Consider the following 15,729-nt stretch of genomic DNA (forward strand, 5'->3'; position numbering starts at 1 on the left):
CCCTTGATCCCTTCCCTCCTCCTATACCTTTGACCCTAAATCCTGCAGAGGTCATGCCTTAAACAGAAAAGGCAGGAGGTTGGTTTGGGGAAGAGTTGAAGGAAAGGAGCCAGCAGAGCAGAGTGGGAGGTGCTGTCCAGAGGGAGGTGCCCAGGTCTTGGGTCTGAGCAAAGGAGGAAAGGACATGTGGGTGGCCCGAGGGAGGGGCTGGGCTCTGGGGCTCTGAGGCTCTGACACTGTCCGCCAGGGTTCCCAGGTGCTATTGCCAGCCCACCTGGAGCTGGGAGTGGAGTCCTGTTCACCTCTGCTTCCTTTTGCTCTGCCAGGCTGCCGGAGTGGGGACTGGCCCGGAGCCTCTGCCATCAGTCAGTTCTGCCCCACTTCCCACCGCCCCGCTGCCCCCCTCCCCCAGGTGGAGGCACCCAAGCAGCTTCAGCTGTACAATTAAAGGGGCTTATCCGAGATTTATAGGAGGATTATGCCCACGGGGTGCTACCAACAGCAGCCTCTGCACACTCTGTAGTCCTTACGAAAAGCAATTAGAGTCCTGAGACCATGAGAGTATAAATAAACAGACACCATCACCCAAGGTCTCAGGCGCTGGCGAGCTGTTTAGAAGCAGGGCCTCGGGAGAGACCAGGAGCAGGGCAGACGGGCCCTCTCTACAGAAGGTGGGTCTGCCAGGAGGGAGAAGGGCCTCCCCGCTTCCCCCACACACCACAACAGGGCCCCAAGGAAGTCACAGGCACCATCCTTTACCCCCACAGCCCCCCAGGAGCTGTCCCGTCTTGGCTCACCCCAGCCCAGGTGGAGGCCGCCAGCCCAGGGCTGCCTGCTGTCCCCAGATGCCCACAGCTGCAGCCCATGCAGCCAGCCCTCCCAGGGCACCAGCAGCAGCACAGACCCAGCCAGGGGCCTGCTCCCAGGCCCTGCTAGGTGGGAGTCACCTGCCAAGGGGTTAACCCTTGTTATCGCTCAGCCGCTTATCGCTGGGGACACCTGAAAGCTTTATCGCAGAGCATCTGAGGACAGCAATTTAAGGCAATTCAGCGAGCTTAATGGGGGAAAGTGGCATCAGGGTACGAGGGGGAGACCTCGAGGAGAATAAATACTTGCCAGAGTTCCTCAAACCCCACCCACAGGGACACCTTCTTCACTGATGCCCAAACCAGCACAGGCCACCTGCGGCCCTCCACCCTCACCCCCACCACAGACAGGTCAATTTTAGGGGCTCCAAATTCCTCATTCCTCTGAGAGCCTGCCTGGCTGTCCGCCCATCACATGAGTCCCTGACAGCCCTCTAAACAAGGCCCCTCGTCCCCACCCCATCCCTTCCTCTGCTGTGAGGAGAGCGGCCGCCCCGCAGGCTCCCGCACCAGGGAGGTCAACAGTCTCCTCATCTGCACACCCACGTCTGCAAAGGCCTCACACCCGCCGTTGACCAGAGTCACCCAGAGCCCAGTGAGGCCATGGACCAAACCACAGTGCTCAAAGAAGAGGCCGAGGCCCACCTGGCAACAGCCAGGCAGTCAGAGCCCATATCGGGCCCCGGCTGGGAGCTCTTAGTGGGTCAGTCACTGTGCCGGGACACCCCGAGCCCGGCATGACCCTGCGGCCAGGCATTTGACTCACCGTCCTCACGGGACTTCTGGATGAAGGCCTCCACACCGCTCTCGCCATAGCTGCCCTCCGAGGCCACCGTGGACACGTAGTTCCACTTGAGGGCACGGACGATGTCCACCATGGCCTGGGCCTGGTACGTGTCCGAGGGCACCACGCGGGAGAAGAAGTCGTAGCGGCTGTTGTCACTCAGGTCTGGTGCTGTGGAGGCGTAGCTGATCTGGGGTATCTGAGGGGCGAGAGGGGCTGCTGAGGGTGGCGACTGGCCCCCCACCCTGCCTAGCCAGCCGCATTCCCCTACACACCAATCTCCCTCTGGTCCCCACAGCCTTGGAACCACCAGAGCCCACCCCTCCCCATGGGCGCTGCCTCCTCCTCCAGAAAGTCTCCCAACCAGCCTCCCTGGGGTCCCCAAAGACACCCCAACCACACACAGGTACACATACACGCATACGCACGCACACGCACACACGTACATACACCACATACACATACACCCTGGGAGCCTCTGGCTGCCTCAATTTACACAAAGAGCTCAAAGACCCCAGCCCAGGGAAAATCCCCACATACGTGAGATGATTCAGCCTGGGGATGGGGTGGGATTTGGGTGTTGGGAGGGGCCCTGAGGGGTCATGTGGCCCATCTCATGTCCCCAGGAAGCCCCTCTGGTCAGGACCCAGCAGACCCTGTTCCCACAGCTCTCTGCCAGCTCAGCCTCCTTCCTCGTGCCCTGCTCAGAGGAGATGAAGCCTCGATTCTAGCTCCCCTGTCCCCTACTCCAACCCCAAGGATGGAAGCCCAGGAAGCTAGTAGGGTGGGCTTCAAGAAGTCCCTTCTCTCTGCAGCTGGGGACACTGAGCCCAGAGAGTCACCAGCCTACCAGGTCCCACAGCCTCTCCAAGGCAGAGCCGACCCAGGGCCCTGCCCCAGCCCCGGGGCTTTCCAGTCACAGGGCATCTTCCTGCCTCCACAGGCCCCACCTGGACCCTCCCCAGGCAGGGATGAGACTCAGACCCCCTGCCTCCTGTAGATACACCCAACCATCCCCAGGACAGGAAAGGGGTATGGTCCTTCCTCTCTGCCCCTCCCCTCCAGGGCCCCACCCACTGCTCTGTTCTCCCAGCTGCTCAGGGCCTGTGGGCTCCACTCCCCGCTTGGCCCACAGGGACATTCCTCTTTCCTGTGTGCCCTCTGCCCGCTCAGTTGTCCAGGGAGATGGGGGCGGGGAATGCATATTGATCCAGGCTGGCGTCGAAACTAAGATTTTATGCCCCTAAGGAATCACTCAGATTCAATCCTGGCCAAGAAACCTGTGGCCAGACTTCAGGCCCAGTGGCAACTGTGGGTGGGGAAATGTTCCTGGGACAGGAGGGTTGGGGCTGCCCCTGGCAAGTGGTTGCCCACTTGGCCAAAGCCTAGTGTGTCCCTATCCCTGGGACCACCTCCCAGACCAGTCAGCTCCCCTTCCTCAGGACAGGGCAGAGGTTCTGCCGACCTAGGAGCCCCACCTCAATATCCCGACATTCAACTCTATTCACTTAAACAAAGACTTTATTGAGCACCTACGATGTCCTAAGTGCTGAGGACAGCAGTGAATAAAACACTCACGGAGCATCCTTCTGGTAGGAGGAGAGGAGGAAGCAAGCTAACAAGTGACCAGGACCATTCTCCACAGCGATGAGGCCTCACAGAGTGGCATAAGGGGGCAGGACATCAGGGTGGCAGGTGGTGTATGGGTGGCCAAGCAAGGGGCCTGTGTGGCTGGAGCAGAGCAGGATGGGGAGAGTCAACGCATGGTAGGTCCCACAGCCTCTTAATAAAGGGACAAATGACAATAAGGAAGTTGACTGGGGACAGTGAGGGTCCACCCTTCGCTGAGAATGTCCACTGCCAAAAGCATGGCCCAGCTGGGCCACCCAGCTGGCCCGCTCTCCGCCTCCCCTGTGGGAAAAGCCCAAACCACTGAGACCTTCATGGGTGAGGATGTGGGTAGGGGAAACAGTTAACTGGTTTTTTGGATTTTCTAAGTAACCAAGAGTTAACTCCCAAACCCCCTCCCTGTAGCTCTTGTGGTCTTTATAAAATGGCATGTACTACATTATCCACTGGCACTGTTTGTAACAGTAAAACTTTGGAAACAACTCACATGTCCATCAAGAGGGGATTGTTTAAAGAAGTTCTAGCCAGATGAGGAATATTACACAGCTGTGAAAAGGAATGAGGCTGATTTCCAGGCACTGCTCTGGGTGGGTCTCCAAGATATTGTGGGGTAAAAACAACAGCAATAAGGAGGCAACATGCAGGTGGAAGCTGTTTACTGTGTGAAAGGGCAGGTGCATACTCAGTGCTCTGAAACAAAACACGTGCATTGCCTCAGGGGAGGAAAGCAAGTGGCTGAGACAGGATCTGGCAGGGACTTTTCACCTTCTACCCTTTGTAGGTTTCCAATGTAGAACCATGCACATCTTCCACCCATTTGGAAAGCAAACCACACTCGAATATACCTGAATCTATGTGTCCCCTCACCTGCTCTGTCAGCAGTGACTGAAAACTAGCCCAGTCCTCTCTGCCTTGGAGAACACTTGGCATAAAAACAGCACCCTCTAAAATGTGAGCTCTAATTGGATATTTATTAATTCACTTTAAGGTTGTTATTTTTGAGGTCTGAAAATGGTATTAGAGTCATAGCTGGTTTGTTTTTAGGAAGTCTTGTGTTTTAGAGCAGTTTCTCAGCCTTCACACTCTTCACACTGTGCAGGGGAGGTTAGTTCTTTGTTGGGGGGAGGTCCCTGAGAGACAAGTGTTTTGCTTACCTCTCTCACTGGCCTCTGCTGGGCCCTAGCCAGGAGCGATTATCACCTGCCTGCCTCCACGCCCCTCCTGATCAGAAGCTTGTCCCTACTTCTGGTGTTTCCTCCCACCAGTCCTTGATTCCCAGGAGGGGTTGAGGGCTCAACCTGGGCCTCACAGCCGGCGGCAAATGGAAACAGAGGCCGCCCAAGACGAGGTGGCTCCTTCTCACTCATCCCTATTCCTCCTTCCAAGCTCCTTTTCAGGCCCAGGTGGTGCTCAGCACAGGTGGTGAGCAGTGGATGGACAGATGGATGTCCGGGCATCCCCTGTGGGGCCAGTCTCATGAGAAGCCTTCAGACCCTGGCCCACATCCAGAGTAGGGCCCTGGCACACTGGACCTGGCCCACGGCACACACTCCATTCCCCCAGAGGGTGGGGGGCCAAGCATGCACTCCTACAGGATATGCACGTCAGCCTGCAGGAGAGCCCCGGGCCCCTGATTTCAAGAGCCCAGGAGGGGCCCCTGACCTTCCCCCAATAATTCCTGAGACACCGGAACAAGGACCCAACCCTGAGACATGGGTGAGGGAATCACAGGCTCCTGAATAGGATCCTGGGGATAAGCCAGCCTCCTGCGATGTGTCCACCTGCCAGCCTCTCCTGTCTGCCCTCCCCGCAGCCTCCCTCCTCAGCTCCAGCCCCTCCCACACTTCCTAGGGAGACAGTTTCAAGCAGACTTTGGGGAGCTACGCTGCTTAAGTTCAAATCCCAGCTCCGCCTCTCACCAGCTGAAAAAAAACTTGGGCAAGTTACTTTACCCCCCCTGGCCTCAGTTTCTTCAGCTGCACAACGGGAATAATTACAATAGCTGTCTCCTAAGGCTGTGAGGGTCACATGAGGGAATTCAGGCAAAGCACGCAGAACAGTGCCTGGCAGGCAGTGAGCACTAAGGGTCAGCTCTTAGGGGAGCTGCCATTCCTCCCGCTAAACTTCTTCTGGCAGCAATCACCTTCTCTTGCCTCTCTCTGACTTTACCTCCTAGGACTCTCCCTCTCTGCCGGCCCCCTCCCATCACACGCTCTCTCCATAGTCTCCTTGTTGTCATTGTCATTGTCACAGGGACATCCTGGGAATGCTATCAGGCTCTCCAAGGCTCTCTTGCCCCACCCTGGAGTGGAGGGATGGGGGGCAGGAGGTGTCAGGGGCCGCCACAGGCAGGCAGGGAGCCACGTCAGCGTCTAAGCAGGTGACTGTGACAACCTGGCCCATGTGGGGCTCTGACGTCTCTTCAACTCCCACTGTCTGCGCAGCCCAGCCCGAGCAGGAGGGGGACATGCAATTTACATTCTCCTCAGAGAATACTCCTCTCCTCTCCCAACAGCAGCGGCAGGAGGGGAGGGAGGGAACGGTGCCCGCCCCAGTGCCAGCTGCTCCATCCCTCTGCCTCCTTTGCTTCCCTCACCCAACACATTGAGCACCTACTGTACACTGGACACTGTTCCAGGTGCTGGGGACGCAGCACCTTGTGTCACACCCTCATGGGGCAAGAGTCAGAACTCAGATTCCAGCAGCCCCTGACCAAGCACAGGCATCCTGCTGTGGTCCTGCTCTAGGTCCCTCTGTCTGTCCCTTTCTCCTTCCTCTTTGTCTATTTTCCTCTGCCCCCAGAGTCCATGACCTCATCTCCCACATCCAAATCCCCCTGCTCATCAAGGCCCAACTCAAATATCACCTCCTCCAGGCAGCCCTCCCTGAGCCCTCATCCTCCAGAGGAGGCCTAGCCTCCCACAGCACTGAATGCAGCTGCCCCAAGGGCACCAGGCACGTCCTCCCGGTGTTACTATTCTCTGCCTACTCACCAATTCAACAGGCCTTCTAAGCACCCCGCCTCGTGCAGGCAAGGCCGCATGGAGAGATGCAGAGTTGAACTAGACTGATCCCACCCCAAACACTAGTCAATACCCACTGCTTTCTGGGAGACATCAGCAGAGATGGCAGAAAGTGTTTGTGCAAAAAGTGCTCCACTGTCTGGACCCCCTGAAGAGGGGTAGGTTGTATGGCCCCCTGGAGTGACACACAGTGTGCCTGCAGCCACCACCCAGGAGAGCCTCAGCTGAGGTAAGGGGTGAGTGACTGAGGGGTGGGAGGATGCATGAATAAACCTCTCTCCCTCTCCCTCTGTCTCTGGCTTCTAGAGTGACAAGGAGATCCATGCCACATGGGGAAAGACAAAAGCGGCTTCCGGACTTAAGCAACAATGAAGATGGATTCCAAGTACATCTGAGAGAGAGAGAGTGTGTGTGTGTGTGTGCATGCACGTGGGCGCATGGGCTACAGCATGTGTCCTGAGCACATGGGTGCCCCGCACATTCATTCATTTATTCCTCCCACAAAGGAGCATGGAGCACCCACGGCCTCCAGGCATAGTTCTGAGGGCTGGGGATGGACTATGGACAACTGCCCTCAGGGGGCTCCAATCTAGATGGAGGCAGGTCATGCAGAGGTGCATCATAAGCTTCTGAGTCTGTTAGATGGGGATGAGGAGCCAGGAGGAAAAAGAAAGGAAAGGAACAGGGGAGTGTTGCAGAGTGGCCAGACAGACCTCTTTTACAGTCTGTGTCAAGACCCCAGCAGGGAGGGGTATTTGAGGCCAAGGTGTTCCAGGCCCAGGGAGCAGCCAGTGCAAAGGCCATGTGTGCATGCCTGTGTGTGTGTGTGAACATGTATGCATGCCTGTGTGTGTGAGCATGTTGCATGCCTTGTGTGTGAGCATGTTGCATGCCTGTGTGTGTGTGAGCATGTGTGTATCCAGGCACACACATGTGCTTAGTGCCTGGATCTGCCCTCGGGCTGCCCCAGGCCCAGCCAGCAGCCTCACACAACCAGCCCAGGCATGCTGATACCGGCTAGCACACAGGCGGTGACCCAGAACGCCCACAGCTCCAGCTCTGGGTAACTGGTTCCCAGAACTGAAGAATCTGAAAACCCACTGAGGGCAGCTGGTCCACATCCCATACCATCCAAAGGTGGAACAGGGATGCTGGAGGGCAGGGAGTGTGTCCAGTGTCTCAGTGCCCACCCGGAGCACAGTCCTCAGGGTCCCTGAAGGCTGGAGCTTTGCTCAAGACTGTTCAGCTCAGTCAGGATTGAAATCCTCACCACGACCCCCACAAGTCAAGTGGGCTCAAGTCAAGTGACCAGACGTCCAGGGCCATCACCACAGACACCCCAGGGGCTACCTGACAAAACCCACACTCCTCTTCCTGTGACCTTTTCTGTTAAAAGCGCCTTGCCTTTCCTCCTCTGCCCTAATGCTTGGCACAGCACGTAAGTGTCCGGCACCCATCGGAGCCACCCTGCCCAGGGCTGTGTGACCCAGCTTTGCTATCCAACTGTGCAACCTTAGGCAATCAAGTGAACTCTCTGGGCCTCAGTTTCTTCCCCGTAAAGTCATCACCATCACAACAGAGAGGACTGAGTCAGCAAATACACAAAAAGTGCTTAGAACAAGCCAGGCGCATGGGGGCCCTGGGCAAATGCTAGATATTCTTATTAGAGAGAAAGGCAGGGCTAGGATCACTGTGCCCATTTTGTAGATGAGGAAGCTGAGGCTTGGAGAGATGATAGTGTCCTCTGAGTATCCCCACCAGGAGATGTCAGAAACAAGGTGCTGGCTGAGCTGCTCCGCCTCCAGCTCTGCCCCGCCCTCCCTGCTGACTCTGCTCTTTCTGTTCCACCCACGGGCCAGGCCAGGCCACCACAGATTGAGGCTGGGATCTTGCAGCCACCTCTGGCCACCAGCCTAGGCCCAGCCAGGACCCAGGCAGACCTTAAGATCCCCACCTGCCCGGCGCAGCCCCTATCGCCCAGGGAGCAGGGGACTCTGCACAGGGCTGGCACAAGCCCCAGGCTTGGCTGCCTGCTCCTTGCCCTTCTGATCCTGGCTGCTTCAGGCCCTCCACTGCCTGGCTCTCAGCATCAGCTGTTTGCTTCACAGATAAAAGCCAGTGATGCTTTTAGGTACATGAAAGCTGTGGCGGACAGGAATGTGTGGTTCAGAGAAAGAGGAGGAGAGTGCTGGCTTCCAAAGGCCTTGCCTGCAACATCCCCCACCCTGACCCCTCAGGGGCCTGAGCAGTGCAGCCTCCCCCACAGGGCCTTAGCTGCAGAGATGGGGTGGGGGCTGGGAGGGGGCGCCAGAGGCGCAAGAGTTGGGGTTGCCAGCTGCCCTTCCCTCCCTCCCTCCCTCTGCGGGCTGGGAGCCGGTCTCACCTGCGCCCCCAGTAGGGCTCCCCCTCACAGAGCACCTGAGCACCCCTCTGGCCAGGTGCTGGGGACACGGATTTAAATAACAGTCAGAGAACCAGCCTAGTTGGGGTCAGACTTGTGGCTGGGAGAACAAAGATTTCCCCCAACCTCCCATGGGCAAGGCAAGAGCTACAGGGTGAGGGGAACAGTGGCAGGGCCTGGGGACCAGGCTGTCTGCACACAGAGGCCCAGCCACAGGGGCTTCCCAGGCCCCGCCAAGGAGAGCGGGACTTTCCTGGGAGCCAGGGGAGCTGTGGAGGGAGCCTGAGCAGGGGTACAGATGGTCAGAATGGCCCTCAGCCTGCAGGGGAAGAGTCTGGAGAGGCAGGCCCGGCAGTCCAGGAGAAGGTGGTGAGTGCACTGCAGACAGTAGCTGATGTTGCCTGAACCAGGACAGGGGCTTCGGGGTAGAGGGGAGGTGGGCGGCAGGCACTTAGCGGGAGACTCACGGCATTGGGGATCAATTATATGTGGTCACAGAGAGAGTGGGGACAAGTAGGGGGGTGCAGGGAGGCAGCAGAGGGAGCAGGGTGGGGCCAGCACACGGAGAGGATGCCAACAGTCCCCGGCCTTCAGCCCTGACCAGGACCATCCCTGATGCGTACCACTGGGTTCAGGATCAGAAGGTTAGAGTGACCCAGACAGCTTGGGACAGCCCCACGGAGGCCTCACACACCCACGCCCTCCATGGAGCTGCCTTGTCCCCAGTGACCAAAGAACAAGGCCTAGGGGAAATGGCAGGGGGCACCTGGGCAGGGGACTGAGTGGGCACAACTGGGTGGTCTTTGGGAGGAGCAGGATAGGCCCCAGATCAGGAGACTGTCTCTCCTTGCCCCAGCGCCTCCTCCAGGGCCACACACTGGGGCCCTTCCCCTTCAATGCCGCCTTTCTCCACACCCACCAGAGCCATCTGGGGAGCACCAGCCCCTTTGCCACAGACCCTCCGGGAATTCAAATCAGGCCTGCCTGGGCACTCACCTCAGGACTTGATGCCCTCATTAATCAGATCTAGTCCTCTACTCCATGGATGCAGACCAGCTGCCAACTCCTGCCCTGAGCATCCGGTCACTCTGGGGCCTGACCATGTGCCCCTGTCTGGCCCTGGCCGGCCGGCCGGCCTGTGCCCCAGTGCAATTGATCAGTCTGCGAGGGCCCACCCTGGGCCAGCCCGGACTCAGCCTTCTTCCTGGCGGCTGAGAAAGCTGCAGTTGCCACCCCAGGGCCCTTGGCCTCCCTTGCTCTGCTCCTCCCCCCGGTCTGGAGATGGACCACTCCTCTGCCCAGTTCCAGGGCTGCTCTGGCCCTCCTCTGCCCCTATAATCTGTGGCCCCCAAGACACGGCCCCCTTCCTATCACACCGTGATCTGCAGTTTCCCCTCCGTGATGGAGAGTGCATGTCAGAGTGTCCTGGGCTGCAGGCACTATCATCAAAGACAGTAGAACTGGCCACGAGGCCCACGAGGTCCCTTTGCCTCAGCTGCTCCTGTGGCCACCAGCCTCCCCTCATACACTCTCCCAGCATCCACTCATGCTCCTCCAAAGCTCTGTCAGGCCATTCATTAATTCACTCACTTGACCAGGGTTTACTGAGCACCCACTCAGTGCTCTGCATGATCCCTGCCTTCCTGGAGCTGACATCCGAATGGGAGAGACAATCAATAGTGAATGAATACACACAGAGCTAATGCTGGGTGCTGGGCAAGGGCCATCAGCCAAACATTTCAAGATCTCTGCCTTCTTGGGGCCACTTGAAAAGTTCTGGACAATGAGCTGAGAGCAGAACATGCCTATCGCTTCTGTCCCACAGCACTGAATTGCAGTCGTGAGACCTACAGGGTACACATTTCCTCTGCTACTATAAGCAATGGGTCCCTGAGCAATGTTCCAGCCCAGCCTGGGTCCCTGAGTGGAGTGCCTAGCCAACCTCCATAGACATGTAACACAGCAAGAGTTAAGCTGACGCTATTTTAAGCCACGGAGCTTTGAGGGTTGTTTGTTATGGCAGCATCACCTCACCTATGCTGACAGACACAGGGAGCAGTAAACATTAGGCTCCAGCTCTGGGAGAGCCAGGAATGACTCTTATTTATTTCCACCTCAAGGGCATGGATGTGTCAAGTTCACACTCATCACAGGCTGGTTTGGATGGAATTGTATTGAATTAAATTCACACACACACACGCAATCCTCATCATCATGAGACCTAACACTTATCGGGTGCTTACTATGTGCCAAGAACTTTCCTAAGTAGCTTCATGCACCTTAACACCTTCAATCTTACCATAGCCCTATGAGGTGGGCCCTCTTATTCTCCCCATTTTTCTGAAACTGAAGTACAGAGATGTTAAGTCACTTGCCCAAGCTCACACAGCTAGTGAGTGGCTGAGCCAGGATTTGAACTAGAACTAGCTGCAGAGCCGATGCTGCTAACTGTCAGGTAAAACCTATCTCCTCTGTACACGGTGGGCCTACACATGCATGTGCATTTACACACACACGCTACATCTACACACATACACTGAGAATCTGAGGGTGACGCTGCAGCCTCTAGTGAGAAGGCCGCCCCCATCCTGTGGGGCAGGATCCTCAGGGCAGCAGCCGGGAGACCAGCCCTGCTTCCTCTCCTTGCTGAGCCCCCGCCTCCACTCCTGGCTGTCAAACTAAGGGCTGAAGTGGCCCACTCGTCTCCAACACAAAAGATCGGGCAGGAGCCCTGGAAGGTTGTGTAAAACGGCTCTGCTTTGAGCAATAGCTAGTTTCTATACATAATTATTAATTTCATGCTTATTATAGGCAAACCTGTCTCCCAGACGAGATGAAATTGATTTAATTAGAAATTCCATCATCAAGCCTTTTGCATCTGAACTTTTAATTAGGATCACCAACCCCACACGGGGCTGCCAGAGAGTGATCTCGTGGCCCCTGACTTCTCTCCTGGAGGCCAGGGGTATGGCCAGGACGTGTGGACCTCCACTGCCACCTGTGCCCTAGTGGCCAGGTCAGGGCCTCTCACCAGGATCCCTACCTGTCCTCCACCCCCGCAGCATGGCCCTGAAGTCCTAAGGGTCCTCTTTTTTCTCTTAGCACCATCATGGGGAAATAGCTTGGGAAGAGTTTGCACCATCTTGCAGCCAGCTGGAAGGACTGGGGCATTTAAGGTGTGCAGGGGACAGAAGCAATAACAGGTCTCCCCACTTCCTGCAAAATTCACACACCAGCCTTCCTTTGGGAGCCCCTGCCAGGTGCTAATAAAATGCCCTTTACGGCTCAGCTCAGAGCAGTCTGTCAGAATTACCTGCAACACTTGGCATTTTGACAAAGCATTTTCATGCTCAACACCTCTGATCTCATCTCCAACCACTCCCAGCTTGGCCTCACTGACTCGGCTCCAGTCACGCCAGCCTCCTTACTGTGCCTCGAACTCTCCAGGCACACTCCGCCTCAGGGCCTTTGCACTGGCTGTTCCACTGCCTGAATGGCTTCCCCCAGATATGCACGTGGCTCGCTCCCTCTCATCCCTCACTTCAAGACTTTGCTCAAATGTCTTCTTCTCAGGCAGGCCTTCCCTGACCAATCCCACCTCCCTCCCCTGAACTCCACCTTCACCTCCTCTGCTTTGATTTTCTGCACAATGATCGCCTACTAACACACTATATTTCCTTACTTATTTCATTTAGTATCCATCTCCCTCTAAAACATCAACATGGGGCTTCATGTTATTCCCCCACTGTGTCTTCAGACACCTGCCACAGGACAGGCATTCATTGAACAAAGGGGACACCTCATTCCTTCTGCACAGCCAGCCCATGAGACAAGCACCACAGTGCTGAAGCACCTTCAGCCAGTGAGGAAGCTGAAGCCCAAAGCCTCAGGGCCTTGCCAAGGTCGCAGAGCTGGTCAGCAGCTCCAATTCTCACATGATCTGACGCTGAGCCTGGGCAAGCCAGTGGCGTCACTCTGCAGTAAGTGGGCTACCCACGGCAGTGCCTAGCACATAGAAGGTGCTCTGAGGTCTCCTTCCTGCCTCCTGGGTTCAGGCAGGACCCTCCCTCTGGCATCCCTCACCTCCTGGGGCCTGTCACACCCTGTCTCCCACTGACACCCCAGGAAGCAAACGCTGGGAAGCTGCCCCATGCCACCTCTGTCTCCCCATCCCCGGGTCCTGCCCAGCCTCTTATCAGGAGAACAAGCAGACACTTGGATTAATTTCCAGGCCCGTTCTGAATTATGTTTTCCAGGAGAGAACCAGACAGACGCAGGCAACAGGCCTTTGAACAAATATTTCCCCAGAAAGCTCTTTATTCAGTCCCTTGTCTCACCCTTTTAAACATTATATGTTTTCTTAGGCACCCAGGAAAAAAGAGGGGCCCGATAAGGCACAGAAGCTGAAGAAGAATAGAGGGCGCGGAGTGGAGAGCCTTGGCAGGGCTGACAAAGGAGGCGGCTCGATGCAGGCTCAGAGGCAGGGCCGCAGATAAGAGCGCCCGAGAGAGCGGGCGGGGGCGGCGGGCGAGGGAGAGCAAACGCGATCGTCAAATCAGCACTTGTCCTATTTCATAGGCGAAATGTAGATCAATAAATTACACTCACTTTTGCAGGTTTTACATGCTGACTCGGTAACCTTGTCAACAGTGATCCGTGGGGGAGGCCGGGAGGAGCCCAGGCGGGCAGGGCAGAGGCCCAGCGAGGAGCCCCAAGGGGCACAGCCATGCCCCCTTTTCCAAGGAGGGCTCAAAGTCCAACTCCCAGAGGTGAGAAGCTGCCTCGCTGTGTGACCTTGGGCAAGTCACCTCCTTTGTGAGCCTCAGTCTCCTCATCTGTCCGCAGGCACCATGGTGAAAGACTGGGATGTGTCAGGCACTGCGAGGGTCGCGAGGGAGAATGAGTGTTACAGAAGCCTGGGCAGAGGGAAGGAATTGGCCTAGATGTTCGGAGCCGGCCATGCACCTCTCTCACACACAGGAGGTGCGACAGGGGCTCATGCACAGCCTCCCTTGGTAACCCTCACCACGGCCCCGAGGTAGGAAGCCAGAGCCCGATCCTCAGAAGAGAAGCTGCCCCTCCGAAGCTGAGGAACATGCCTGGGCTCACACCCAGGCCCACCCAATGGCAAGCCGGGCTTCCTCTGTGCCACAGTGCTGTCTGTGGGCCAGGACACAGGCAATGATGACCCTAGGTCACAACCAAATGTCCAAGGGGCAGGGAGAGCTGGGGGCAGCCCAGGGAGGCTGTGGGACCCAAAGGGGCCAGACTGAGGGTGGAGCAGGGTGGGCTTCCCCGGGGCTAGGGACATGGAGCAGGCTGGGCCAGGGCCAGGCATCCTTGCCAGTGGGCAGGAGGCGGCAGCAGCACGAGGCTACTGGAGTGTTCGTGTCATCATAACAGGACTGGTGGCTGTTGGCTAACGAGCACCTACTCTGTGCCAAGCACTTTGTGTGGATTATTCACTTCTCCCTCACACAATAATCGCATGAAGTGAACACTACTTATTACCTTCATTTTTCAGATGAGGAAATGGAGGCCCAAGAATACATGGAAACAGGATGACACAGCAAGTGGCAAAGTGAGATTTGAACCCAGGTCTGTCTGGCCCCAGTCCCTCAGCGCTCTCACCCCCTGCTCCCCACCTGGCACACACTGCGTGTCCATTCCCGGCCTCCTGCCCTTTGCCTACACCATCCCCGCACCCAGGAAGCAGCCAGGATGGGGAGCTGAGAGTCCCTGTTCCAGGTCTTTCCCCACCACATCCGTTGGGTGCCACTTCACGTCTCTGAGCCTCAGTTTCTGCATCTGTTCAATGGGGGCTTAATTACGCGCCCCCTGCTGCACTGACGGGTAAGGACAGGGAGGCCTCCACAAGGTGGGAGTAACATCCAAAAGCCCGTTCTGCAAAAGCCGACAATCCTCACACAGGCCGTGGGAGGCAGGGGCGGGGCTGGGAAAACCTCAGTGTGGCGCCTGGGGTGTCGGTAACTGCACCCCATGTCCTGATGACCGCATCACCAGGAGCACTGAGTGCCGGCAATGGGGCGTGGCCAGGCCGAGAAAATTAACCATGGTGTCTGCCCAGTGCGCTCTCGAGTCAAGTTAATGTGCAGCGCTGTGTGTAATATATTGCGCTATATTAATATAATATGATGTAATGGGATGTATTACCATTATTGAACACATGAGCCGATAAAAGTCACATCACCATCTTTCCACATAATTTATATCACAGCCAGGCCAGGGCCAGGCTGGCAGCCCCAAGCTGGCAGAGAGGAGGCCCCCCTGGAGCCCTGGCGGCTTCCACTGGGGAAAGGGGGCCTGACCCCTGGGAGGGGAGTCAAAAACCAGCTCGGAAGGAAGATGGAGGCAAGGCTAGGTGACCGGCCGGGCTGGGGGTGCTGAGCTGCGGCTGGCGATGCTCAGTCCCCTCTCCCCGATGCCAGTCCTCATTGCACTTAGCCCCACTGCAGTATTTGACCCGGTAGTCCCTTCCTCGCTTGGTGGTCCCGCTCCTGGCGCTCCTTGTCCCCTCCTTCCTCGCAGCTTCCTTTGCTGTCCTGCCTCCTCTCCCTGATCCGACCCTGGCGGTCCCCAGGGCTCAGCGCTCCCTTCCCTCTGTCCGCCTCTCCACTCACTCCCTCAGGCCTGGGATTGCCCTCTCAGGAGTTCACCAGATCTCACCATGGCAGGCAAGGAGACACAGCATGCACCCCTGAACTCCAGGCTCCCATCCAGCTGCTGCTCCCCTGGGCTATCCAATGGGTGTCGCAAATTCAGCAGGTTCAAAGTCCTTCCCCGCCAGGTAACTGCTACTCTGCCTTCCAGCTATGCAGGCCAGAGTGTTGAGCAAATCCTTGAGTCCTTTTCTCACACATCCCAAACCTGATTTATCAGCAAATACTGTTGGCTCTACTTGAAAAGGATCCAAAATCCAACCACGACTCACCTCCTCCACCAGGACCGCCCAGGTTCCACAGCTCCAGCATCTCTGGCTGGGCTATCACAACAGGGCCCTTAGCC

The 15,729-nt window shown here is 57.1% G+C and overlaps 1 protein-coding gene across 4 annotated transcripts in view; it reads right to left on the reverse strand.

Annotated features, from left to right (window-relative positions):
- Positions 1-15,729, reverse strand: part of GRM4 (glutamate metabotropic receptor 4) — a 127,522-nt gene that overhangs the window by 72,569 nt on the left and 39,224 nt on the right. Inside the window, exons 1-2 of one of the 4 annotated variants that reach the window (XM_024248963.3) lie at positions 13,312-14,693; positions 1,633-1,849 (exon numbers count right to left, since the gene is read on the reverse strand). In XM_024248963.3, the coding sequence (XP_024104731.2) occupies positions 1,633-1,849; positions 13,312-13,431 (337 nt within the window). In that variant the 5' untranslated portion in view covers positions 13,432-14,693. Of the gene's footprint in view, positions 1-1,632; positions 1,850-3,228; positions 3,334-11,746; positions 11,920-13,311; positions 14,694-15,729 lie in introns of those variants that run through there. The other 3 variants (XM_054557413.2, XM_054557412.2, XM_024248960.3) reach the window with 3 other exon arrangements.

This window comes from Pongo abelii, chromosome 5 (assembly GCF_028885655.2).
Source record: "Pongo abelii isolate AG06213 chromosome 5, NHGRI_mPonAbe1-v2.0_pri, whole genome shotgun sequence".
NCBI lineage: Eukaryota > Metazoa > Chordata > Mammalia > Primates > Hominidae > Pongo > Pongo abelii.